The 27,610-nt window shown below is 30.9% G+C and overlaps 3 protein-coding genes and 1 long non-coding RNA gene across 6 annotated transcripts; all 4 read left to right on the forward strand.

Annotated features, from left to right (window-relative positions):
- The first annotated feature begins 9,585 nt into the window (after positions 1–9,585).
- Positions 9,586–14,889, forward strand: LOC101212918 (AT-hook motif nuclear-localized protein 7). Of its 3 annotated transcripts, none has more exons than XM_004133861.3 (6): positions 9,586–9,919; positions 10,412–10,838; positions 12,664–12,731; positions 13,709–13,840; positions 14,003–14,164; positions 14,258–14,889. In XM_004133861.3, the coding sequence occupies exons 2-6, from the start codon at positions 10,478–10,480 to the stop codon at positions 14,570–14,572; spliced, it is 1,038 nt and encodes a 345-aa protein (XP_004133909.3). In that variant the 5' UTR covers positions 9,586–9,919; positions 10,412–10,477; the 3' UTR covers positions 14,573–14,889. The 3 variants fall into 3 exon arrangements, with proteins under 3 accessions (XP_004133909.3, XP_031739152.1, XP_031739153.1); XM_031883292.1 differs by lacking the exon at positions 9,586–9,919 and adding an exon at positions 9,936–10,205; XM_031883293.1 differs by lacking the exon at positions 9,586–9,919 and adding an exon at positions 10,021–10,205 and having other exon boundaries at positions 10,409–10,838.
- A 1,251-nt stretch (positions 14,890–16,140) lies between these two features.
- LOC101213159 (proteasome subunit beta type-1) lies at positions 16,141–20,977 on the forward strand. Its single transcript, XM_004133862.3, has 7 exons — positions 16,141–16,313; positions 16,398–16,505; positions 18,298–18,379; positions 19,550–19,679; positions 19,758–19,900; positions 20,464–20,550; positions 20,634–20,977. Exons 1-7 carry the CDS (start codon positions 16,267–16,269, stop codon positions 20,706–20,708), a joined length of 672 nt encoding a protein of 223 aa, XP_004133910.1. The 5' UTR covers positions 16,141–16,266; the 3' UTR covers positions 20,709–20,977.
- LOC116402870 lies at positions 16,512–17,958 on the forward strand. Its single transcript, XR_004215539.1, has 2 exons — positions 16,512–16,755; positions 17,402–17,958. It is a non-coding gene; the product is annotated as an uncharacterized LOC116402870 (long non-coding RNA).
- Positions 20,978–21,942: 965 nt separating the features above from the next.
- LOC101217407 (ATP-dependent DNA helicase 2 subunit KU80) lies at positions 21,943–27,525 on the forward strand. Its single transcript, XM_004134300.3, has 12 exons — positions 21,943–22,095; positions 22,548–22,640; positions 22,827–22,878; positions 23,004–23,135; positions 24,088–24,491; positions 24,662–24,948; positions 25,058–25,253; positions 25,362–25,568; positions 26,332–26,499; positions 26,595–26,918; positions 26,993–27,123; positions 27,228–27,525. The coding sequence occupies exons 1-12, from the start codon at positions 22,081–22,083 to the stop codon at positions 27,292–27,294; spliced, it is 2,076 nt and encodes a 691-aa protein (XP_004134348.1). The 5' UTR covers positions 21,943–22,080; the 3' UTR covers positions 27,295–27,525.
- The last annotated feature ends 85 nt before the right edge of the window (positions 27,526–27,610 follow it).

The following is a 27,610-nucleotide window of genomic DNA, read 5'->3' on the forward strand; positions in this document are numbered from 1 at the left end:
CTCAAATTAGAAATGGGTATCACACTAACTGTGTCTATAAATTTTAAAATTTTGTTTATTTATAATATCTTTGACACTTTATAATTTATAATAACTTCCAAAATATGAAATGATTAATAATTTATTTATTGAATATTTACCATCCTTTAAAAAAGCAAACAAAAAAATAAGTATTATTGTACGTCCATTTTAATTTCCATTAGTATAGCACGTGCAAAGCCAATAAGTGAATGTATGTATTTTTTTTCCCTTCCAAGGCTGTAGTTGTTACTGTTTTACCAATAAACATACTTCAATACTGATTTCCAATTATTCAAATTCAAGGTTAGAATGGATACGTAATACATAATTAAATTATTTTCTCATTATAGATCAATCAGTTATCTAAGATCGATATCGGTGCATGTAAGATTGGTATTATAGCATGTGATCTTTTAAAGATTCGATATTTAAATATTTGTATGGTTATTAAGGTTTTGATTTTTACACTGTTTACTACCTCAATTTGTCATTATATACTCGTTTTCAATTATTGTCTTAATGTTTAATAATTAATTTAAAATAGTTATAATTTGACCTTTTGAAATTAATTATAACAGTTATACAAAAAAAAGGCATTTTCTTAAGAATAATGATCATAATAAACAATATATTTGCAAAAACTCATTCTACACAAATTTATCAAGAAATTTAAATATTTTATCAATTTTTCCATTTTTTTACCATCCCATAAATTAATTAATTATATTAAAAACTAATATTTACTAAACGGTTAAGAGTTCGTTTGTTTCATAGGACATCTAAATCATATTCAACTTAATATTTATTTTATAGAACGACCTAATTATGACATATTATTTTGTTGAGAAAAATCAATATAAATCGTATTAATCAATTTGATAAAAAAAATGCATGTTATATATGTTTAAACTATATCAAATTAATTATAAATCAATAAATAGTTGTAGGGATATTGTTTAAACATTATGCAAATTTAAAACATTCCCTAATAGAAATCAAACTATACAAACGTAGCAATAACAAATAATCTCCACATATATAAAAGAAAATATTCATACAATACCAACACGTAAATCTAAAGACATCGAATATCTGTGATTTTATATATCTATAATCCTAGACATCTAAGATTGCAGTCATCTACATTTCTAACCAACAAACGATCCCTAGTGTTTACAGTTTAGATTTTAAAATACAATCACTAAATTAAAACAAGATTCAAACTTTAAACTGTTATTTATAGAAAGACAACACAAAGTTAAAATCAAAACTCGAAACTAGGAAAAAGAAACCTATAAGATTTTAAAATATTTGAACTAAAATAAAAAAATGTATACATAGACACATATATATACATATAAGTATAAATTGATTTGTATTTATTTATATTTGTTTGTATTATATATTGACAAATATTTGGTTGTAATTTGATGTCACGCTATATAATACGGGTGAATTATTGAACAAAGAAGAATTAGGGAAGGAGACCGACAAGGAAAGAAGACTCTTACTCTTGTCTTCCCTAAAAATATAATATCCCTATTTCCACCAAATAAAATATAAATTTTATTTTGTTTCTAATTTCTTCTAAGGAATTAATACATTTTATTAAATATAATAAAAAAGAAATCATTTTATTTGACAAAACTTTATTTTTTAAGTATTTATAAAAATGCAAAAATATTGACCATAGTTAATTGTTGTTCAGATACTTTGCTATATTTGATAAATATTTGGGTTACATTGATTTCAAGGAGTTATTATATTGAAATCTCTATAATATTGTTTTTATAAACGTAACTGTTATGTATTATGTTAAATTTAGATGAGTTTTATTAACGATTGGTGTCATTCTCATACGTGAGACATGTTATTCCATGCTTTTATTTTCTTTTTTCTTTTTTGGTTTTTCAAAATTGAATTTGTTTTGTTACATTGTACTATAATTATTGAAACTAGACTTTAAAATACATTCACTAAAATTGAAAATACACCCAAACAAAAATTATATTCTAATTGATATTTTTATAATCTATAAAATGATATTTTTAAGTGTCGAAGATCTCACATTGTCCTATAAGATAGATGAGTTATGATATTATAACAAAAATTGATATGAAATTTATTTGAACAAACATATTTACGATAAATGTGTCGTTTTTTCTCTCCTATATTTCAACTTTTAAAATACATTCAGCAAATATTTGAAAGTAAACAAATAAAAGTATAAGATTGTGGTATATTGTATACTTCAACCACCTAATTTAACCTTTAAAATATAAAATATTTAGTAAATAATGTTATTTACAGCCTTATTTATTCAAAATAGTCTCTCACTGACCACGTGAATAAAAGTTACAGTTTACCATATATATATATATACATACACACAATCCTTTTTCTTGGTTAGGGCATTTATTATTATTGGTTTACCAGCTGTACTTACTTTAAAAAAAAATTACACATAATTTAAATTAAGAAATAAGAGAAGGAGGATTGAATAATGGATATTATTATTATTACTATTACTATTATTTTATTTTTATAGAATAATAATGGAAAAGTTATAAATGTGAGACAAAATTGGTGCCTAAAAAGTAACGCCAAAATTAAAATAAGGGGAAAAAAAAAAGAAAAGAAAAGAGAAGAAAAGGAAATATAGGGGTTGGGGATGTGAGATGCGAGGCAAATATAAAGCCGAGGCCGGGGAAAGTATGTCACGCCCGCTGCGGCACCCCCCCTTTACTTTATTAAAATTTTAGGGTAAAATTTAAAAATCATCTTAGAGTATATAATATACTTGCATTTACACTACCGACCATTCAATCGTAATAATTAGGTTTATTTTTATAAATTAGACTCGCAAATTAAGAGTGAACATGATAGACCAAATAACAGAGTTGACCGACCAAGATCGATCGAATCGAAGGTGGTTGGTTTGAGAAACATTCGAATCGACAACATTTTTAAAGATTCCAAATGTTTGAACCGATCGGTCGGTTGACCAACGATTGTTTTGTACTCTTTCATAATAGAAGTTGATTTGAACATTTACTAAATTGACCATAATAAGTATGGTGGAAAATTGGTAAAAAAAGGTAGACTATGATCAATCGATACTCACCTTTGCCACTAATGGTAAAAGTTGAATTATCAAACTTGTACAATCATGTAAGTTTGAAAGTATAGTTGTAATTAACGTTATAATTATGTAAATTTGATAGACATCTACCGATATTCACCTCTATCACAAGTGATAGTAGTTGAATTCCTAGTCAAATTTTAAATATTGAATAAATTTAAAAACTCAATTTTAAAATTTAAAAGTTTAAAGGTATAATGGATAGTTTTTACATAAACATAACTTTTAATTAATTAATTAATTTGAATTTAGATGAATGTGAATAAATAAAAATAAAATGGTTTTTGACCAAAAGGAAAAGGCGGGAGCGGAGTGAGGGAAATATTTAAAATTTTCAATCCTCTTTTAGACGTTTACACGCGCCAAAGCCCCATGAGACACTGCCCACGTTGTCCACCATGTTTAATTCTTTAAACAAATGCACGTTCAAAAGTTACAAATACACCAACCATTTTTTTTCTTTGTTATAAAAATTAAGTTTTTAGCCTATCCATCCATTAAAATTCAATATTTAACATTATATAATCACATTTTTCAAAACAATAAAATAAATTAAATATTTATTAGTTATAACAAAATTTTAGATTTTATTAGTGATAACTGCTAATAGACTTATATCACTTACCATATCAGTTAAATAATTTAAAAATGTTGCTGTAGGCGGTTAATATTTTATAAATTTTTCTATTTTTTATTTTTTTTTGCAATTTATATATTTATTGTAGATGATTAGTTTTTTTTAGTTCGTTTGGATTGACTTAAGAAAAAATACGTTTTTTTAGTGATCTTGTTTTTATTTGAATTATTTTGAGTAGTTACCAAAATAATATCTTTTTTCAAAGGCCTCGTTTTACAATTGAAAATTTGAGTGTGAAATTGTAACTCCAAAGTATATTATAGTTGTAGTTTTTGCAATCCAAATAACTAATATTTTAGCCAACCATGTACTATGAGCCGGTTATATATTTAAACCATGTATTGGTTTGAAACTATAAGACATTTATGTGAGTATATAAGTAAGTTCAAAGTTGTCGAAATGAAATTAGGTAAGTATTAAAACCATATATTAACATGTTTAATGTTTATAAAATTTGGAGACTTTTAAAATAACATAGGTTGGTTCATAAACTTTAATTTGATAAGTTGTCGAATAAAAGTATTAGTCACATTATCATACTTGTATGGTTTTTTTAGTAATATTACTTGATAATCATCATTTTTCACGAACAACTATCTCAATTAAATCTAGATGTTTTATACGCATTAATATTTTAATGTTGGTAAATTAGTTGGACATGTAAATTTTAAATTGAAACCTCTTGGTTCTCAATACATACATGTGTTGGTTGAGTTACACTCTTGACGACTGTTGTTGTTTTTTGTACGGTGTGTATAGGGTGAGAGGTTTAATTTTGTACATCAATGTTATTGAAAATGTTGCAACTTTATGTTATGTCTGTATTATCATCTTATATTGTTTATTGTATACTAGTTAGTTGATATATTGTAAAGAATTTGTTGTATTTGTCATGTATATATATAAAACTATTGTTGTTTACAAACTTTTAAAATACTAAGTTAACCACGTGGATGAACATCAAATTAAAGCACATGAATGAACTCTTTAAACTTTGAAAAAAGTACATGATGAAGACGACCCCAATGGAGAACGGATAACCCATAAAATAAACAAACACATAAGCCATTTAACAATTTGGGTTGTTTTTGTAGTTGTGATGCTTTATCCATCACATTTGCTTTTAAGGGTTTTTTTAAAGAACTACAAACTATTAAATCTATATATAATAAAGACAATATTCATTATACTTGATTTTTCTATGGCATTTGAAAAAATATTTATACTTAAAAAAACAAGATAGTAATAAAATTTATCTTTTAGTGGTTTTGTTATATGTAATGTAAATAGTTTATCATTTTTTTTATATTTTTGAAAAAAAACGACAAACTATTCACTCAATATATAGTAAACACAAAATTCATTACACTAGATTTTTCTATAGCATTTGAAAAAATATTTACACTTCATATAATTGTAATAAATTTTGTCTCTTAATGATTTTGTTCTTTGTAATTTAAATAGTTTGTCAATTTTTTTACTTTTGAAAAAACTCACTTTTTTATGATTTAAAAAAAATTAAAAAGTTTGACCAACCGTTTATATTTTAAATACCAAAACTATTGAAAGATAAAATTTATTGTTTTTGTGTAAAATGTAAATAATTTTTATAATTTTTTTTATTTACAATATAAATTTAAAAGGATAATTCGTGATTAAAAAATATATACGAATCAAAACAGGTGAGTACAGGTGTTAATTTATTGTTCAACCACCTGTCCGACAACCCCGCTTTTGTCTGTCTTTCCAAATGAGAATTCACCCAATCATTTATCGCCACCTCACTAAGTCCAGTGAATATATTTATATATTTATTTGTTTATTTGACCCAACTTTTAGTTTATTTTAACTGTTCTAATTGCGATAAATGAGAATAGCTTTTTCGAATCCACGTTGATTTAAATGGCAAGTCGTTCTCTCAAAATTGCATAATTAATTAAATATGCAATTTGTTATCTATACGTTATAATATTGTCAAATATTATATTTAAACATTAATGTTTTCTTAATTATACTTTCAAAAATTAAAAAATTGGTAAATTACGTACACATCATACAACAAAACTACTAAAAACAAAATTTATAAGCATAAATATTGTTAAATGATCTATTTTTTCTTTTGATAAAATTTGTATATTTTACTGCGTTGTGGTATTCATTCATCTTTATACAACTATTTTGATTGTCTAATTAAACAAATTTTAACACGTTATTTTATTTTTTTTCACGTGATTGGAGAGAGCTACAATAAGGATTCATTTGCCCGCACATTATTTTCATCATTAAACTAGGTTAGTATTAAAAAAAAATGTCATTTCTATATGTGTGCACTTGTGTAGGAGGGATTCAAATTAATTTATCAAAGGATACGATAATTGAAGTTGACGATTAAATTAAGTATAACTCACCGAATAAAATATCAACTGTCTAAACGATTATTTAATTCTTCACCAACAAATCACAATCTCATATTTTTCTACTTATTTTAACATAATCTATTTTTATTTAGTAAAATTGTCAACAAAATATTTACCTTCATAAAAAAAATCGAGTGTAATTAATTATTTAATAGTTTTGTTCTATAAATAAATATATATATATATATATTTTAAGAAAAACATTTTTTATTTATATACAAATGGTTAACTAAAATAATTAAGTTAATTTCTATAAATCATAAAAATGGGGAAAAGTTAAGGGTAAAACAAAAGTTGTGAACCGAAATTAAAAATGGACTTCAACTTGTCAATTATGCCATATTGTGCGCGAATTATTATCATTATTAGGAGTAAAGTAACATCCGGGAGGCAAAATCTCTTGAATATGTTTACAATCATACTGATAAATCTTTACTTTATTTTTCAAAATAATAATAATAATAACAATAACAACGACAAATAAATAAATAATAATAACAAATCTTACTTTGTTGACTCATGTCCACGCCCAGCTCATCGGCTGTACAAAATCTACCCTCACCCGCCGGTGATGTAATCGGCTCCTCATTTCTTCATCTTCACTCCCACTTAATTAAAATACTTTTTTTCAACTATAGAAAAATAAACAAATAGAAAAAAACCACTATTTTGTTTGAATATAAAAAATTGACAAATTATTTAAACTTCTGCAAAATAAAAATTATTATGTTGAATTTTTTTTATGAATTATAAATATTTTTGTTAAAATGTAATTTTTCAAAACAAAATTCATGAGTTTTCTAAATATTTAGTGATTTTTCAATATTTGACAATTTTGTTAATTAAGATATAATATCTATTTTGAATAATAATAATTTTGAAAAAAACTCTAAATGGTTTTTTTATAAATGACTAGAAAATTAGTTAGTAAAAATAAATGATTTACTCTTTATCGTGAAAAAGACAAAAATCAATTACACTTAATTTTTATTTTTTGAAAAAAACATGAAGTAAATTATGAAAATTTTTACTACTAAAAGGCAATCATCAATTGCCATGAAGTAACAAATATTTATATCCCTGGTAATGATTGATTTAATTTAAAATTTTAAATCTAGTTTTATTTTATTTTGTAAAATAATATAGGATCTTTTATCGCAAAGGAAAAACTTGGTTGAGTTCGACATTAAAAATTAACTCATATTACAAAATTACCTTAATCTAATGTCAACACGAATAAGAACAAGAATAAGAATGTGCCAAAATCGATTTTTCAACCAAATTGTATTTGAAATAAAGTTTCTTAGACATATAGCATGCTTTGAAATACATTGGTGCTATATTATTGTACTTTCTACATAAATGATGTGCCAAAATATTGGTTTTTTTTTCTTATATTTATTTACATCTTCAAACAATAATGGTAATTGCAATTTATCAAGACATGCTTCTAATACACAGACATTAAGAACCAATCAATTAATAATGTAGTTCATTTGTCAAATTGGTATAATTAATACACTCAAATGTCATAAAAGTCAATCTCAATACGACAAAAAGTGTCGTCTATTGACCTTTGGAAGTAACGTATTAAATAATGAAAAAAGGTATAGATTGAGTTTTATTACGACTGTTGAAATAAACAAACATGCATAACCAATTTAGTTCTGTTAGTATGACGATAACATGTTTTTATGATAAGTCCAAGCTTAAAATTGACCCATACCAAACATTCGTAATTTAGACTTCTTGTGACTCGTGATCGAAAAAAAAATGAATGAAGTTGTACGTTTGTGACTTAAGTAGTAACATACATTGTTTTACAAATTTACTCATCATAATTTTTTTATATGAAAAAGTGTAAAAAATATAATACTTAACAAAATATTTATCCTTCTAAAAAAAATTGAGTGTAATAAATTTTGTTTTTTAGTTGCCTTGTTATATGAATTGTGAATAGTTTGTCAATTTATTTTTTAAAAACCTCAAATCCTAAATACAATTATCGTTTAATTGTAATATAAGTTGATTCACACAACTTATCAAATTGAAACATTAACAACAAAAAAATAAAAATGGAAGAAATGTAAACAAAAAAAATTAATACACAAATTTACACGACAATGTTTAGACAGACGAAATATAACAATTTTATTAAAAATATAAATCTTATGCATTTTTTTTAAATAGAAAAGTCATGTAAATAATACAACTATAACAAATGTGAATTTAACGAGACTCAATTATTTATTATTCAAAACGTCAAATATCAGATTAAAAGTATTTGAACTCAAAACTCAAACAATAGTCTAATGAGTGGAACAGAGTCTCCTATACAACAAATTTTAAATTTCTAACACTAATATGAAAATGTAAAATTTCAAAAGAAAAATCTACATAAGGCTGAAACACATTTCCAAAATTAGCAAGTTTGAATTTTCACACCACATGTCCAATTGTAGATGGTATGGTTTATAAAAGACAAAATTATATGAAAAATAGGAACATTAAATTCAAAATTCCAATAGTAAAAAAATCAACATTTTTAAAAATAAAAAAATAAATTAAAATATTTATAAATAATAACAAAGTCTATTATATTTATATCTATATTAATTATTGTGATTAATAGATATTATTTTAAATTTAAAAAATTGAGAAGCTATTTACTCTAGATAACAAAAACACAAACACAATAGAAAATTATTGTAAATATTTTGTTAAATTGTTTTGATAAATTATTATTATTATTTTTATATTCGTAAATATCTGTATAAATTGTATGATGTAAGAAATGAGAAAGATAATTAGATGAATTAGATTAGATTAGAGTATTTGGATGGCAAGTTTAGTAATTAAAAGCGAATTTAACGGCATAAAATAGAAAGAAAGAAATTTGATTTGTTGAGAAAAAGACAAAAAGCAGGTCAGCGGCAACAAAAAGGTCGGCCCGCTAACACTAACCTTTGCTGCCTTTGCAGCTTTTAATAGAAACAAAATTAATGTATTTTAACAAATTCGTTTACTTTTTCTCTCTTCACTTTTCTTTTTCCGTAAAATTTTTAACCCTATTTCTTTATTATTATATATGTTTTTCCATTATTATTTTACTTTTTCTTTTTCTCAAAGTCATCAATAATAAAAATATAATTTTCTTTTTCTTTTTCTTTTTTTCTTTTTAATTTATATCGGACGTGAAATTTTTCATTAACCAGATTGTAATTTTATCGGGTTTAGCGTTTAATTATTATTTTAAAAAATACAGGCAAAAAAAAAAAAAGAAAAGAAGAAAGAAAAATCTTGATCTTATAAAAATGTAATTATAAATTTCTTTATTTTATATTCTCCATTTTCAACTTTTTTATTTTTTATTTTTGAAAATTTTAATTTTGTTATTTACTTTGCTTTCCCCTTTTGCTTTCTCAAGTGGTTTGTGTTTCAGACAGCTCTGGCCTGGAACCACTGGCCGGTCGTTACTTTCCGGCGGCTGTTATTTTCTCAGGAAACAAACAGATTTATTTTTAATTTTTTTTTTCTTTTTAATTTTTTTTGTTCTTCAGAAATCTAGCGATTGTTTCTTCTTCCTTGTATCTCGGAAGAAGCTTTGTTTCCGAAAGCGAGGTAAAAATCCTGACAGAAAACGAAGTCGTTTTGGCTTTTGGGGCAGTGCAGCACTGTGAAAGGAAGTTATTTCTGTCATAGGTCGTAATCTCTTAGTCCTTCGTCGCAATTTTTCTTGATTCTTCCATTTTTTGTTTGTTCATTTTATTGCCTTTTGATTTCTTTATTTTCTATAAAATGTCGAGTGATAACTAACTGTTTTTTTTTTGTTTGTTGGGTGTGTGTTTGTTTTTGAATTTCTGTTTGTTTGGTAATTTTGTGGTTGAGTGTAATAAGAGTTTAGATCGTTCGACGGCGGCGGAAAGTTCTGGTCGGAATTGGCGGTGGATTTTTCTTTCATTTTCTTCGCAATATTCTGCATGATCATGTATTGTTGAGTGACTTTGTTTTCTTAGGTTTGATGGATTGTTTGATTTTACTTTACTTCCTTGTTCGTGTTATTCATCGTAGAGTGAAGGGGATTTTTTGGTTTCTTCTATTATTGTTCTTGTTAAGTCTTAAAAAATGAGGTAAGAACTGTTTGTTTAATTTTGTCATGGTATTGACTAATCTTCTTCTTCTTCTTCAAAGCAGGAATGAGCATCTAAATCGTGTAACCAAAAAAAGAAAAAACCCTCAAAAGATTCGAAGTTCAAAGCGATGGAAGAGAGAGAAGCTATAAATGCAGGAGTAACAGTGATAGGAGCCGAAGCTCCGTCGGCTTATCATGTGGCTCCGAGAACCGATAACCCGCCGCCGCCGGCAAGCGGCGGCGGTTCACCAACAGTCGCCGCTTCGCCAGTAAGCGTGGGGCTACCCGGAAGTGGAACCACAGGGAAAAAGAAGCGGGGTAGACCTAGAAAATACGGTCCAGATGGAACGGTAACGATGGCATTGTCACCATTGCCGCTTTCTTCCTCTGCTCCGGCAGCCGGTGGCTTCTCCATTACTAAGCGGGGGAAGGGCCGGCTCGGTGGCTCGGAATTCAAGCATCACAAGAAAATGGGAATGGAATATATAGGTAATGGGAAACCAAGGTTTTTTTTTTTTTTTTTAAAAAAATTAAATTAAAAATTATCATTTGGGATCATTAGAGATGTAGAATCACTGCTAATTTTTGTTTAATCTTTGTTGGGTTTTCATCAACTTTGTAGTTTGCTTCTGTTTGTGTATAAAAATGGAGGTGAGTTCGAGATTTGGTTTGCTTGAAATGATCTTTGAATATCATGAAGGATATATAATATCTTCTCTTCAAAAAAGATTCCCATTTGAATTTTGGCTTACAAAATTCACGTGGGACCTTACTTGTTGGGATATGTCCTCCTTCAACATATAAGATGTGTACGGCTGCTTTTATACTGAGATCTGACCTTTTAGGGGTTCTTAGAATATTCTTCTCACAGCCTTTTTTTTTTGTTTGTCACTTCCTTCAAATTCCGAATAAAATTGTCATCTTTTTTTGTTTTTTTAGTCAATCCATTTGTTCTCTGTAGATTCTTGATCTGAAAATTAGTTTAAAGTCATGCATGTAGATCATAAGTTAATGCTGAGCGATTGAGCTTTTCTCAGAGTTATTTTTGGCATTGCTTGATAATAGTTGTAGATTCGAATATAGGTTACACGAGCTGAAAGTTTTGTGAGAAATAGAAACTCCTCCGCTAACGGTAACGGTTAGAACGATTTGACTTCTTTGAAATGCACCAATTAGCTGGATTGATTGTCGTATCTGAACTTTTGATTTGAGTTGTATTTCAATCAATTTTTTTCCACATTGGAGTTTGATTATGACTGTGTTTTGCATCAGACATTAATGATTATAAATTACAGTGTGTGAACCCTGAAAAAAAAAAGATCATGTCCAACTAAAAGTGTAGGTTATGTTAGTGTAAGATATAGTTCAAGTAGGTCAAATCATATTTAAAGCAGTTTAAACATCTTCCTTTCTTAGATGGTCATCAATATGACAATCTCTTGGGTATTTATAGTAGGTCGAATTCTTGAATCTTGTTTAAGTTACGAAAAAGCCCTTTTAGTCTTTTGAGATTGGTATAAATGACGCAGCGGTATAAATGTCGTCGCGTCGTATATCTAGCTATTTTTGGATTCTAGCATGTCTTCTACTTTTGTTAACGCTTGTTTTTCTTTCTAAAATTGTTTACGATTTAATGTGTTGAATATATTATATACATATGGAAAATCTTACTGCCACCATTTGGCTCTTCTCTTAGGCTAGGAATCTTTGTCTTGTTATAAGTAGGTTTGTTATTTTATGTTAAAAAAGGATTAGGTATTTTTAGTTGAACTGGAAAGAATCCAACTGACGAAAGCAATTTTTAGATCCTTTTATGGACTCATTTGCCTCAAATCTCGGCCATTTGGATCATTGAGAAGAAGATAATTTGACTGAGACAACCCAAGTTTTTGTTGTGATAATTTATACTTACATGCCTTGTGGTTATGGCTTCTCGATGAACCTGGGATTGTGGTGTAACAAATATCCAACCACACTGAAAGATGATTTATCCCAAGTACTTGATCATGGTACTCAGTTTGGGATCTTTGTTGTTCATGCCAATCTGTTTTTAGTAAGTGAGCTAAATATGCAAGTAATCTAGCTAGCCGGTGGGTCAAGTCTTTGATTATCGTTTTCTCTTGGAAAGTCTTAGTTTCCTTTTCTTGTTCCATAGATAGTTTTTGCATTCTATCTATGGAAAAGGAGGGTTGTTGTTCTACTCTTGCTACACAAACATTCAACTGTGGAGCGTTATTGGAGCTCTTGACTCACCTTATTTGCTTTCAACTTTTGGTATTCTGAAATGATATTTCTTCCCCATCAATTACAACAGGAGAATGGAATGCGTGTGCAGTTGGGACAAATTTCATGCCTCATATCATTACGGTCAATGCTGGCGAGGTACTTTCATTACAGAAAATAGGAATAAAAGGAACGTGTGTTCGTACTTATACCTAATATCTACTATGTATCATTGCTACAATTCATGCCCCTTTATCTCCGTCCTCAGTTTTTTCCTCCTTGTGTTGAAACGATCGAGAATTATAAGTTCAAGTTACAAGTTTTGGATATGGCTTCTCTTGAAGCTATTTTAGCTTGTAGTAGAAATTTAGCTCTTTCAATCTCTTAGGTCAGTGGTTGAATGCTTAAATGGTTGTTAGGGTTTGTTTTTGAAACACTGTTTTGGCAAGAACTTGCTTTTGGGAAGTAAATTTTGTTTTGTTTCGGCTTGGTTTCTTCTTAAAATTTTATTTTAATGTGTTTTTTCTCGACCTTTTTTAGGGTAATTAGAGTTTACTTTCCCTCAATTTGTATCTCTATCTTGTGATTTCTAGTGGACCATAGTTTTAACTTGACTAGTTAATTGATTATCATTCTTTAAAGAAAAAAAAACCTGTATTGATTTGATAATAGTCTCCCAAACAAGCCATTAGGTTCCATGTCTATTATTTGTGTAATCTCTTCAGTTTATGATACCTATATTTGTAACCTGAGATAAAGTCTAACTATATCAAATGTCTTCATGGATTTTATCTTTTGGCAAGAAACCGAACTTTCGTTGAGAACAAAAATGCAAAATCGGTCTATCAAAAAAAGAAAAGGACAAGAAGTTGCACATAAGTAACTAATAAAAGGAGTTTTAGTCCTACAAAATCAAATGCACAAGAGTATGAACCAATAGCTACGATGAGTACACCTCCTAGAGTTCCTCTTACATGATCTCTCTCTCTGCTTAAAAATCTTGTTATTTTCTCAATCCAGATAGCCCAAACAATAAAAATATCTCATGCATTATTATTTCCCATACCGATCTCTCTACAGACGTGATAATTGAATAACGTAGTTTTTCTTTTTTTGGATGTTTGGCTGTTGAAAAGGACGTCACTATGAAGATCATATCGTTCTCCCAACAAGGTCCTCGAGCAATCTGTATTCTTTCTGCCAACGGAGTAATTTCTAATGTTACTCTTCGGCAGCCCGATTCTTCGGGTGGTACCTTAACATATGAGGTATGCCAAGTCTAACTAATCTTCTAAAGTTCAAACCTTTCTATAAGATGAGAATGCAGGACCGAAAATCAAAATGGGAATTGGTCTTATTGAATTGTTGTGTATGTAAATGAACTATTTGTTGTTTCTGTCCGAATGATTAATAGGGATTATTATTGCCAGGGTCGATTCGAGATACTTTCTTTGTCTGGATCATTCATGCCTACTGAAAATCAAGGAACAAGAAGCAGGACGGGTGGGATGAGTGTCTCCTTGGCAAGCCCCGACGGTCGTGTTGTTGGGGGAGGGGTAGCTGGTTTACTCATAGCTGCAGGCCCAGTTCAGGTATCAAACTTCTTTTTTATTACCATAATGTGAAGAAGCAAAACATGTAGGCTTTCCTTGGAATAGTTATATTGAACTTTTCTCTAAATTTAGGTTGTAGTGGGGAGTTTCCTACCAACTAGCCAACAGGAGCAGCAGAAGGTAAAAAAGCAGAAACCCGAGTCGATACCAACTGCAGCCCCTGGTTCAGTCCCGAGCATGGCACCACCCACCACTATGCCGACTACCAATGCCGACACAGAAGACAATTTAAATGGGAACGGTGTGCAAAATCCCGGGCCATTAAAACCAGCTGGTTTTGCTCCTTCGCCTTTTCAAAGAGATACTTGGGGTACCAACGCTGCTGTGCATTCCTTGCAGGAGCCGAGAAATTCCCCTACCGACATCAATATATCGCTGCCAGGCTAATCTAATTAGTTGCTTACCAAAAACAATAGAAAAGAAAACAGCATCAGATAATCTCCCTGCTGACCACATTGATCTTATATGATCTAGTAGGCTTTCTGATTGTTCTTACCAACATTACCATCTGAGATTTAACTATTATCCACCACCACAGTGAGAATTAGGAAAGTTTCATTACCAACTTTCAATTGTTAGATTCACACATTTTTCTTAATCATGATTAATTAGGACATGTCTGATTTAGTTTGGTTTTTCTTCTGTACCTGTTATTAGGATGATGGTTGTAATGAATGAAGGACCTCTGTTTTTTTTTTCTCTCACCTATTTTTGACAATTTTGTTCTTTTATGCAAAGTTTTTGTATGTTTGGAAGTGAATGCTGCTGGTTTGTTTGGAAATGGCAGGTTGTTTTTGTTTTTCTAAAATGCATTCTTCTCTTTTCCTTCAGTTTTTTCTTGTGATAAATGCCAATTATGTCACAAGAAAAGTAGGATTTGCCCTCCTTTCCAACAGCCAATGGATTGGCTTCCATGTGATCATCTTTCTTTATATGTATGTGTGTGTGTATATCTTAAAATAAAAAGGTTGAATTATAATTTTTGTTCATATTAATTTCTATTGAGTTCTTATACTTTTAGAACTTCTAAGATAGTTCATATCTTGTATGAAAGTTTGTTATTCTTGGCTCCAATCATAAGTAACAAAAAAATCAATTGGGCAAAAATCTAATAAGAAATGAAGGGTTAACAAAGTAGATATTACACTTGTGTCCAACATTATATTTTCATTATTTATAAGAATTGTTTAAGATATTATATATATTTAAAAATAAGTAAATAAATATATAAACAAGTGTGTGTAAATACATATATGACCAAGTATGTGGAGTATACATTTTAATAAGGTATGTATCACCTGAATAATCTAACTTTTATGTTTGTTCCGAATCCATTTGACACATAAACACTAAATTTATTTGAAACCATCTCGTATATATTTAAAATGCGTATGTATATATTTATATAAAACATAAAAAAGAAATGCATATAAAAAAGAAAACTTAAAATTAAAATGATATAGTTTGGGTTGAAGAAATCTGAAATGAAAGAAAACGAACTAAAAAAACTGATTAAAAGAGAAAAAATGAATTTTTTAAAAATAAATTATGCATTAAATACAGAATGAAAAAGAATATTATGAATTAAATGAATATGCAACAATACACATAAAATTAATATAATTAAGAAAAACATTCAATTCTTAAATGGAAATTCATAAATACCAAATGAAAGCCAAAATAAAAAATACTTAAGTTAAAAAATAAACTTTGTTCTAAATTTGTTATATTTTAAAAGAAACCCAAAATTAAAATGAAAAGGTTAGTTTGGTTAAAACTCATATTTATCTCAATAAAAATAATTGGAACATTGATAAAAAACTTGGGCCTTATAGTGTGAATGAGCAGCCCAAATTTATGAGAATAGCCCACTTAAATCTGTGGGTTGGGCCCCGGTAAACGCCGTCGTTTGGTTTTTAAGTTCCATTTCATTTTTTTCTTGAGGGAAAAGACACCGTGAGATCTAAAGAAGAAAAAGAAGCGAGAAAGCTATAAACCCAGAGACCAAGTTTTGTGTCTTTGCTTTGTTAAGTTCCTCTTCCCTCAAGAACGCTTTCGCTTTTTCATCTGCCCTATTCGACATGACGAAGCAGCAAGCTAACTGGTCTCCTTACGACAACAATGGCGGGTACTTTCTGTTTCTCTCTCTTTCTCTATGCAGTGTTACGATGTTTTTATTATCCGTTGTGAATCACTGACAAGCTTTTTGCAGATCCTGTGTTGCGATTGCCGGTGCCGATTACTGTGTAATCGCCGCTGATACACGGTTGTCTACGGGTTACAACATTCTCACTCGCGATTACTCCAAAATTTGTAAGCTGTATGTCAATCTCTCATCGAATTTTAACTTTCTTTTTGGAATTTGAATTCTTAAGTTTAGTTGAGTTTCGGATTCGTTTTCCGAATTCTACGGTTGTCTACGGGGTTTGGGTTTATTTTACGTTTTTGTGGGTGTTAGTTGGGGATAGACTTCTCGGTTTTAGAGTTCACTCAGGGTAATAGTTGGATGGAGTTTTGAACGAAATGAGCGGCAACTTATCTGAAGATTGTCCATTGGGGTGTAATAGTAGGTGGATTGGCATTTGAATGAAATTGGTGCCTGATTACTTGAAGTGTGCAGCTGTGCTCTTGGAAATTTTGTCATTTCGTTGTTTTGTTTTTGCCTTGGAGGGGTTATGGATCCTTAGGTGGTATCAACAGAATCTCACGAAAGTCTTGGAGATGCATTCTTTAAAGGATTGATGGAGCGTTGAATGCTGAGTTTACTACTTGTGTTTTTTGTGTATTGTAAACTGTCGGGAAATGATTTGGGAGACACTATCTCGTGCATCCTAACTTTATTTCAAGGAGCTAATTTTAAATGTGGAAGTGAGTCTCTCTTTTTTGGATAGAAAGGAAAAAAAACCCCATTATTTTTCAACTCTCGTGCGTGTTGATGGATTCTGCTGTTCAGATATATTACAAAAATTAGAATGAAATTCAAGTGGCTGATGTTTTGTTTTCTTTATTTACGCTATGCGGCTATGCCATTGTCATTTGATTTCCTCAATTTTTTCCGTAAGATTTCCCCATATTTTGTCGTTGAGCTTCATCTAATATGAGTTCTCGATCATGCTAGTTCCATGTTAAGGGTTTCACATCATAATTTTTTTACTTATGTTACTTGGATACTTCACTCACCTAAAAGATCACTTACCCATTGGGGTGTAATAGTAGGTGGATTGGCATTTGAATGAAATTGGTGCCTGATTACTTGAAGTGTGCAGCTGTGCTCTTGGAAATTTTGTCATTTCGTTGTTTTGTTTTTGCCTTGGAGGGGTTATGGATCCTTAGGTGGTATCAACAGAATCTCACGAAAGTCTTGGAGATGCATTCTTTAAAGGATTGATGGAGCGTTGAATGCTGAGTTTACTACTTGTGTTTTTTGTGTATTGTAAACTGTCGGGAAATGATTTGGGAGACACTATCTCGTGCATCCTAACTTTATTTCAAGGAGCTAATTTTAAATGTGGAAGTGAGTCTCTCTTTTTTGGATAGAAAGGAAAAAAAACCCCATTATTTTTCAACTCTCGTGCGTGTTGATGGATTCTGCTGTTCAGATATATTACAAATTAGAATGAAATTCAAGTGGCTGATGTTTTGTTTTCTTTATTTACGCTATGCGGCTATGCCATTGTCATTTGATTTCCTCAATTTTTTCCGTAAGATTTCCCCATATTTTGTCGTTGAGCTTCATCTAATATGAGTTCTCGATCATGCTAGTTCCATGTTAAGGGTTTCACATCATAATTTTTTTACTTATGTTACTTGGATACTTCACTCACCTAAAAGATCACTTACCCACACATATGCTTACCTTTTTCTGTTGCGCTGTCATGGATTGGCTCAGTGGTAAAAAAGTAGACATAGTCTTAATAGTTAACTAAGAGGTCATTGATTCAGTCCATGATTCATGATGACAACCTATGTAAGAATTAATTTTCTTCGAAAACCGACACCCAAATGTTGTAGTAAGGTCAGACGAATTGTCATGTGAGATTAGTTGAGATGCATGCAAGATGGCCAGACACTCATGAATATCAAAAGTTTATTTATAATTCTTAATGTTGCAGGGCTGACAAAGCTGTGCTGGCCTCTTCTGGTTTTCAAGCTGATGTGAAAGCCTTACAAAAGGCTTTGTCAGCTAGGCATTTGGTGAGACTTCTATCTGAATGAAAATATCTTCTTAAGTTGATCTCTTTGATGCATATTAGCTAAATGCTATATTATAGAGTTTGTTTTACAAGGCTTTGAGTTTTTGATGCACCTAATTGTTTTTATCTTTTGGGAGTTCGGTATTGTGTGGGTTACTTGTTTCAACTTGAGGATTGATCTCTTTGATGATTTGACTCCTTTTTGTAATTTTATACCTGATTTTGTAGCTTCCCTTGTAATAGGCTTGAATTATTGCTATATATTATACACTGCCCTTGAATTATTGCTATATATTTTACACTGCACTTGTTTCAACCAAATACAGTGCGTTTCTTTTCCTTCTTTGGTGAGGCGAACTTTATATAGAACTACATAAAGAAGAGAAACAATAGTTGGAGAGGAAATAAGAAAAAAATGACCCGTTGACACAAGAGATTTTACATTTAGGCTCAGTGAATTTTATTTTTTTCGTTACTAAAGAAGAAAAATTCAAAATATTTACGTGTTTTTTTAAATATTGAAATACCCCAATGTGGAGGGCTATGACTATGTGCCTTGGGTCTTCACAAAAGGTGCGAGCTTTTTTAGCCTCACCTTTTCAAGGTGAGGTGCCAAACCTGTACCTTGTGATTAGGAGCACTGTTTTTAAGATTCTAATACCATGCTTCCCATGTGACATTTTGTTCCTATCCTTTTGTATTTAGTTGACACATTCATTTGTGTTTTTCAATATCACAATGATGTTTTGATCTTTTTAATGATTTTAATAGTGAAGCGACTCTTATCTTAACGTTTCTGTTGTGATTTTCTATTATTTATTCTTTAACAAGTTTTGCGGTTTGTATCCATTTTAATGTATATGCCCTCTTCACGTTGGGCTTCATATCCCTAGTTTTTAATGCATAAACTAATTTGATTCATAATGGAATGTCATTTTTCTTTGAAAAATGTACAATGGTTGCTTCAAAAGTTGAAGTGAAATTGTTGGTATAAATTTATTACTTTAACTCTAAATTGGACTAATTTTGGGACAAGCTGATGGACAAAACATCTTGTCAATTTAAGTTGTTAAGTTTATAATCTATTTTATAGAAATAGAAATTTTGGGATGGAGGATTGGAATAAGATTCATTATTTTGATGTCTCATACATTACTTCCCCCACTTTCAGATCTACCAACATCAGCACAACAAGCAAATGAGCTGTCCTGCGATGGCTCAACTGCTCTCAAATACATTGTACTACAAACGGTTCTTTCCTTATTATGCTTTTAATGTTTTGGGTGGGCTTGATAGCGAAGGTACATGACTTCCCTGCTTGTGGTTTCAGTTTTATGTCACTTTCCCACTGACTAGTTATTTTCTTCTTGGAAAAATAGGAAAGGGTTGTGTCTTCACCTATGATGCTGTTGGTTCATATGAAAGAGTTGGATACAGTGCCCAGGGCTCGGGCTCCACCCTAATTACCCCCTTTTTAGATAACCAACTGAAGTCTCCAAGCCCTCTATTATTGCCTGCACAGGTATTATCTCTTACCCTTCCATCGGAGAATGCACATGGATATGACATATCGAGCCATTGGCTCAAGAAAAAAATGGTGTCGATGCTTTCCCCCCTTCTGGCAAAAATTAGACTGACCCAATAGATTTCCAAACTTAACCAAATATTTATTCTTGTTATTTTTGGGAGTAAGAAAACAGAAAGAATATCAATAGAACCATTGGGAGTAAGAAAACAGGAAATGCTCTATTAGGTGACAAACTTGGACATTCGAGAGCTGAGAGCTCTTATCTCTCTGAAATTACATTAGCCCCACAATCCATGCAGTGCTCCTTTATGTATGTATATATGAAGTGTATGCGTACCTGAAAGGAGCCCATTACCCTCCACCCTCTCCATCACGTTAGTCCTCCTCGTGTGCTCGTGTGGCGCACACGAGGTTTACGTTGCCTCTGGTATTGATAGTTCAAAGTTGAATTCACCCATTCTATCTCGGCCGTGTTGACTTCACTGTTTTTTCCTATTTTGGCATGCACTCCTATTCTCCTCAGTATCTCTATATCTCAACCAAATTTTTATGAACAGGATTCTTCAACGCCTCTTTCAGAAGCTGAAGCAATTGACCTGGTGAAAACCGTTTTTGCATCTGCTACCGAGAGGGATATCTACACCGTAATTCTCTTCCACTATTTATATAATACATTCCCTTATTATGAGTATGTAAATTCCAACTCTGAAATGTTATTTATCGACAGGGTGACAAACTCGAAATCGTTGTTCTTAATGCTGATGGTCTTCGACGTGAATACATGAATCTCCGAGAAGATTAGTTTAGTGGTTTCTCGATTGATTGAATGATTCAGCAACCTTTTGAACTCCCCATCCGCGTACCCCTCCCGGAGATTATTGCATTGTGATGTTATATTTACGGATGGTTAAGTTGAAGATTTTCTCTGTAATATGACCTCTGTTTCCAGATTAAAATTTCTGTTGTGAACATTGGATTGTATTAAAATCTGCAGGGCCGTTGGCCAATGTTGATCGATCCTCCCTTTTCTTCTAAAAAGTAGCTTATTTCATGAGAAAATTGGATTGAAGCTGGCTGGGTAGCACATGATATTTAAAATCTTGTGAGCATGTTGTTTTGATTTATGATGTCTATGAAATGCTAGGCTGGGTAGTACAAATGTTGGAACCACTTGTTCTCAAATTTTAATTGCTATCCTAAGCTTACAATGTCATCCAATTGTACTCTCAGCATAGACAGATGTTGCAATTCAAACATTAATCTTGAAAAAGCATTACAATTTTTATACCCTTAATGAGTGTTCAGACTGTACTTTCACATTTGAATTATGAAACATTCTTTGCATGATAATTTTTTTTTCTTTTTTCTATTCAGGATATTTTTTTATTATTTAGGTTTTGGTAATTATTTCATTTTTTATTTCTGAGTTAGTCAAATGTAAAAAATAAAAGTAATTTTTTAAATCTTGCTTTTCTTTTAGTTTTTTAAATTTGACTTGGTGTTTTATATCATGATAACAAATGAAGAAATTTGGAGATTGAAGTAGTATTACGTGTTCAAAACAAAATAAAATAATTAAGAAGGGAGTCTTAATTTAATTAAATATTTTCAAGCTACTCTTTGTTAAAATTAGTAGTGAATTAAAAAAAAAAACTTTTCAAGTCTTATCAAATTATTTTAAGTTTAGTGAATACTTATCTATATTTCTTTTTCCTAAATAAAATGTACCGTTTTATGCAATTATAGGAAGAAAAAAAATCAACCGTAGAGAATCTTCTAAAACATGCTTTATATTATAAGATTAAAAATGAAAATATTTAGAACTGTTTTAAAATATATTGAAATAGAGTCGAATTTTGTTTTAACTTTTTCTGTTGTTATATTTGTAAATATTTTCATTATTTTGAAATAAAATTTGAAGTCTTTCCATACCTATGTTTGTGTATTTTATTTAAATATAGAAATGGAGGGCTAGAATGATTTATTGCATAATAATAATAATAATAAGAATAAGCTAATAGAAACGAACAAAGAAATTCTTGCATATATTAACAATTGGAGCGAAAAGTAAAAGCAGTAGAGGGGATGAGGGGGAAGTGAACGATCGAATCATTTAAATTAGTCTACGCCTCTGCTCTGCTCCATTTCAAGCTTCTTCACCAAGCTTCTCTTTAATGGCGCGCAACAGGGTAAACTATCTTCTTTCTTCTGCTTGTTCGATTTTCATCTTCTTCTTCTTCTTCTTGCGCGATCAATCAGAGCTGGTTTCTGTGGAGTTTGGTCCCAGTATTTCAGTCGAAAGAAATTGAGTTTTTACACGAGCCAAATGTAGGTGGATTTACTGCTAGGGGTTTAGGGTTTTGTTGTCTAAGGCGTTCATAAGGGTCGATGATGTTGGGTTGAGTTTCTCAGAGGTTATCGAGTGCTGTTAAACCTGAATGTTATGAGGATCTCTGTCCTTTTTTAGCTCGAGAATTTGAATGTGAATTTGACAGGGACAATGTTTCGGAACAATTATTTGAGTGAATTTTGGATTGAAATTATGACCTAGATAGACTGTGCTGATGCTTGGGTCTCATTATTATTATTATTTTCTATATGCATATTCTCACATCCAAGGATTTATGTTTATATGGAATAGGAAATCTTGGTGCTGGTGCTGGATGTTGGTCCATCAATGCACTCTATTCTCCCCGAGGTCGAAAAAGTTTGTTCAATGCTAGTAGAGAAGAAGGTATTCCATTGACAGCTTATCGACATTCAGTAGTTTTTAACTTATTTTGAGTTTTTCTTTCTATCGAGGACTAAGAGTTTGTTATGAACCAAAGAAATTTTCATTTATTAGAAATTTTCATTTATTAGAAATTTAGAACATATTCTTTGGAACTATTTGAAGCAATAGTACCTTATTTGGATGCAGCTACTCTACAACAAGTACGATGAAGTAGGGATTGTTCTATTTGGAACTGAAGGTTTTTCTCTCGCAATTGTAATTTATATTCTCTTAAATGTTCATTAGCTGATGCGTTTGAGGTCTTGTTCGTATTTACAAAAGATTACTGTACGGATTACTTTGCCTTTGCAATGAAATTTGCAGACACTAAAAATGAGCTGACAGAGGAAGTTGGAGGATATCAGCATGTGGTGGTTTTACAGAAAATGAAAGTGGTTGATGGTGATCTTGTTGATGTTCTAAAACATATCCCTCGAGGGACTGTTTCTGGTGATTGTATCCAACATATTGATAGGAATTTTTGTTCGTATGAATCCGTGGAGAATAATGCTTTGCTTTCTATACCTGTATTGTTTTATAATAGATTTCTTGCCGCTTCGAACTGTGATTTTTTTGTTTCTGTAAATTGGACATTCTTTGCATTGTTCCATTCATCATCAAAGATTTCTTGCTGTTACCGTGTTACTTTGCACTTATTTGTTTGTTTTGCTTTTGTTTTATTTATTTAATTTTAAAATTTGTTTAAATAACAGTGGTATCAGGATTGATCCCTGGGACTATGCTTATGGTCTACTCTACTTTTCTTAGAGATGTCTGTTTTGTCAACTCTAAGACTAGTTTTTTTAAAAAAATGGTTTAAGCTATTAATTAAGTCTCGGTTGATAATCATTTGGTTTTCACATAAGTTAAGCTTATAAATGCTACTTTCTTTCCATATATATTTTCTGTTTTGTTTTGTGCTTTTTAGAAGCTTTTTAACAAACCAAGCAAAGGTTTGATAACTAAAAAGAGTAGTTTTAAGAACGTTTCTTTTTTCCTTTTAGAATTTGACTAAGAATTCAATTGTTTGATTAGGAAATATAAAAACCATAGTAAAAATGTTGTTAGAAAGAAAAAAAAACCAAATAGTTATAGATTGAAGTCGAAGTTTTAAACTTAGGGTCTTGAACTTAGGACCTTAGGTCCTTAGGGGTTATGTTACAAATAACTCGTTAGGTTTTCTATGATCCAGCTTTAGTTTTCTTTATGATGGTTGCTTGACTTTCAAAGAATTAATGAAACACAAATCATTTTTCAATATGGTTTATTTATTGTGCTACACACTAGAGGATTTTATTAACTCATTGTATAACAATGGACATAAAGTAATTTTGTTTGTGGTTAGATCATCTGAATTTTCTTAAATTTTCTAGTCTTCATGTCTTTGGTACCTTGACATTGTTGGTAGTTCTTGACGCCATAATTGTAGGAATGGACATGCTGATAAAGAAATTTGGAGAGACAGAAAGGGGGAAGAAACGTCTATGTCTTGTGACAGATGCTCTATTCCCTATAAAAGAACCTTATGAAGGAACTAAAGAGGATCAAGTTACGACCATTGCACAACAGATGACAAAACATGGCATAAGAATGGATAGTGTTGTTGTGAGAGGGAGGTTTGGTCAGGATGCAATTGAGAAAACGATGAATGAAAATGACCTTCTTTTGAACATATTTTCACGGAAAACAAATGCAAAAATGGTGTATGTGGAGAGTCCAACTTCATTATTAGGTGCAATCCGGACTCGTAGTATAGCGCCTGTGACAATTTTCAGAGGCGATCTTGAGATAAGCTCGGTTATCAAGATTAAGGTGAAGTGTTTGGTCTTTAATATGACTATGCCCAACATTTTCAGCTACTCTGATCATAAAATTTTTAACAGTGTTCAAATTTTGGTAAAAAATTAAGGGTGGCTCTTCTATCTCTTTGACACATGATTGATAATTATCATTTATCAATGTTGATGCTCTAATTTAATCAGGTATGGGTTTATAAGAAAACATCAGAAGAGAAGTTTCCTACTCTGAAAAGATATTCTGATAAAGCACCTCTAACTGATAAATTTGCCACGCATGAAGTCAAGGTAGACTATGAGTACAAAAGTGCCGAAGAACCAAGTAAGGTAGTGCCTCCAGAACTTAGGATCAAAGGTTATAGGTATGGGCCTCAAGTGGTTCCGATATCGACCGCTGAATGGGATGCAGTGAAGTTCAAAACAGAAAAGAGCGTGAAGCTGCTCGGATTTACAAATGCCTTTCATATAATGAGGTAGATTCTAGCTGTCTTGGTTTTTTTCTTTTCCATATCATGTTAAAGAATCCTTTTATACTCATAGTTTGTGTTTTGAACGCTTCTGGTTTGCTTAATTATTTTGAAGGCATTACTACATGAAAGATGTCAATGTCTTCATTGCCGAACCAGGCAATAAAAGATCTATTGTTGCAGTTTCTGCTCTAGCCAGAGCAATGAAGGAAATGGACAAAGTGGCGATAGTACGATGTGTTTGGAGACAAGGACAGGGGAGTGTTGTTGTGGGTGTCTTGACACCCAATATATCCGAGAAGGACGGTATTGTATGTCTACTAAATACATTTCTGTATTCCCCTATTGAGTACTCTTTCTGTTTTATATAGTTTACCTACCACATTAATTTTCTCAATTTATGATCCTTTTTGTGGTAGGCCGATTCGTTATTCTTCAATGTACTCCCATTTGCGGAGGATGTTCGGGAATTCCAGTTTCCATCCTTCAGCAATTTGCCAGCATTGATGCAGCCAAGTGAAGAACAGCAAGAGGCAGCAGATGACTTTGTTAAGATGCTTGATCTTGCACCAGATGGGCGAGAGGAAATTCTACAGCCGGATTTCACTCCAAATCCTGTTCTGGAGGTTTGTATACCTTTTATGTTCTTTATTTTTTCAATCATTTAGGTCTCATCCGGTAACCATTTCATTTTTTTGTTTTTTCTGTTTTTAAATTTTTGTTTATTAAAAAAAATGTCATATACATTTGGTAACTGATTTTATCTTTTGTTTTTGAAAAACACGGTATAATTTTAAAAGCTTCTTCTTTTAAGGTTTTGTATTAAAAAAAATAAAATGAATTAGTTACCAAACACACTTGTTCTTTAAAAACAAAAAACAGAAAACAAGTGGGTTACGAAATAGACCATGTTTGGAATACATGAATTAAAAAAATAAGTTGTAGAAAAAATTTGATTGTTTGACGACCACTCAAAGTAGTTTTTGATATGTCTGTAACGTGTTAAAAAGTTGAGTGTTTGATATACCACTCAAAGTATTGAGTATTTTTTATTTTTTATCAAAAGAGTTAACTAAAAATGACTTTTTTGAAATTTTTTTTTTCTCAAATCAATACAAATCACGAATTTTCCCAATTCATTTTAAGAGGCTTCTTCTGTTAATGGGATTTGTTGCCTGCCTTGGCCCTTGAATTGTGTGTGTTCGGTTATTTACGAACTTTCAAATGGTTCTTTATGCCATGATTATGAAAGTTTGAGAAGCTACTGGGAATACTTTGTCCACCAATTTGCACAGATCTCTAGATTCGAACTGATCAAAACAGCCCATAGCATTGTATGATGGTTGCGAAAAGATATTGTTATAAGATTCATCTCTCTTGTGTTGGCAGCGTTTCTACCGTCATCTCGAGGTGAAATCAAAGGATCCAGATGCTGCTGTACCTCCACTTGATGGAACTCTCCAGAAAATTACCGAGCCAGATCCGGACTTGTTTTCTCAAAACCAATCTGTTATCAACACCTTCCACAAAAGATTTGAACTCAAGGAGAATCCAAAGGTAGTTCATCAACGAACTTGTGTTCGAGATACAATTATATTATCCTACAAGCCTTATCTTATACACAAGTTTTCGATATGATCTTAAAAATGCAGCTTAAGAAATCAAGAAGGCATTATTTACGTGAAAAAGCATCAGGTTCAAGCGATAAAGAAGACAATGAAGAGATTTCTGCTCAAATCGTTGAGTCTGTTGCCAATATGCCTACAGTTAAAGTCGAAAAGATTGGAGATACAACTCCTCTTGAAGATTTTGAAGCTATGATGTCTAGAAGAGATAGTCCAGAATGGATCAGTAAAGCAATCAGTGGCATGATGAGCAAAATATTTGATCTTATCAAGAACTCCTCCGATGGTCATAGCTACACAAAAGCTATCGAGTATTTGCGTGCGCTTCGCAAGGGTTGCATTATCGAACAAGTCTGTCACTCTCTATCTGCCTCTTATATTATATTCTTCCTGCTCATGAATAAAACTACTCATGTTTTGTACAGGAACCGAAGCAATTCAACGATTTTCTCCGCCATCTCCGTAACTTTTACCCCGAAAAAAACCTCCATACCTTCTGTGAATTCCTTGCATCTCAACAAATTAGTTTGATCTCCAAGGAAGAAGCTGCTGACAGGTTTAATATTCATTTTCTTGTTGAAACTGCGTTCATGAAAGTCTTATTTACACTGTTCTTATTATGAAGTTCTTTGTTTTTGTCTATTCCTATATTGTGAGCAGTGAAGTAGGTGATGATGAAGCTAGAAGATTTTGGGTTAAAATGGAGCCTAAGTCAGAGCAAGTTTAGATAATGATGAATGCAATATGTATATATATATATATGTAATTTTGTGTATCCATCGAAATTTGAAGCTTGTTTACTAGTAATGTTACCTTAAAAGGAGGAAGTTATTGGTTTGAATTATATTTTTATGTAGCTTCCATAGTTTTAAATGTTACTTTTTACTATTTTAGCTTTATTGTTAAACTTTGATTTCAAGGAACGATGGAAAGTTTGATTCCATCACTTTTAAATTCATCTTTTAGAACATTAGTTTAGGCATGGTTTTTTTTTTTTTTTTTTGAATCGAGAATTTAACTTTAATTACAAGTTTGGTATTGTC

This window comes from Cucumis sativus, chromosome 3 (assembly GCF_000004075.3).
Source record: "Cucumis sativus cultivar 9930 chromosome 3, Cucumber_9930_V3, whole genome shotgun sequence".
Taxonomy (NCBI): Eukaryota; Viridiplantae; Streptophyta; class Magnoliopsida; order Cucurbitales; family Cucurbitaceae; genus Cucumis; species Cucumis sativus.

Bases quoted from the DNA above. Each gene is read 5' to 3' on its own strand.
- LOC101217407 (XM_004134300.3), top strand. The intron at 24,492-24,661 runs GTGAAGTGTTTG...TAATTTAATCAG, and splicing joins GCTCGGTTATCAAGATTAAG to GTATGGGTTTATAAGAAAAC. The intron at 26,919-26,992 runs GTCTGTCACTCT...TGTTTTGTACAG, and splicing joins AGGGTTGCATTATCGAACAA to GAACCGAAGCAATTCAACGA.
- LOC101212918 (XM_004133861.3), top strand. From the start codon at position 10,478: ATGGAAGAGAGAGAAGCTATAAATGCAGGAGTAACAGTGATAGGAGCC. The intron at 12,732-13,708 runs GTACTTTCATTA...GCTGTTGAAAAG, and splicing joins TTACGGTCAATGCTGGCGAG to GACGTCACTATGAAGATCAT. The intron at 14,165-14,257 runs GTATCAAACTTC...CTCTAAATTTAG, and splicing joins TAGCTGCAGGCCCAGTTCAG to GTTGTAGTGGGGAGTTTCCT.
- LOC101213159 (XM_004133862.3), top strand. From the start codon at position 16,267: ATGACGAAGCAGCAAGCTAACTGGTCTCCTTACGACAACAATGGCGG. The intron at 16,314-16,397 runs GTACTTTCTGTT...AGCTTTTTGCAG, and splicing joins CCTTACGACAACAATGGCGG to ATCCTGTGTTGCGATTGCCG. The intron at 20,551-20,633 runs GTAATTCTCTTC...ATTTATCGACAG, and splicing joins CCGAGAGGGATATCTACACC to GGTGACAAACTCGAAATCGT.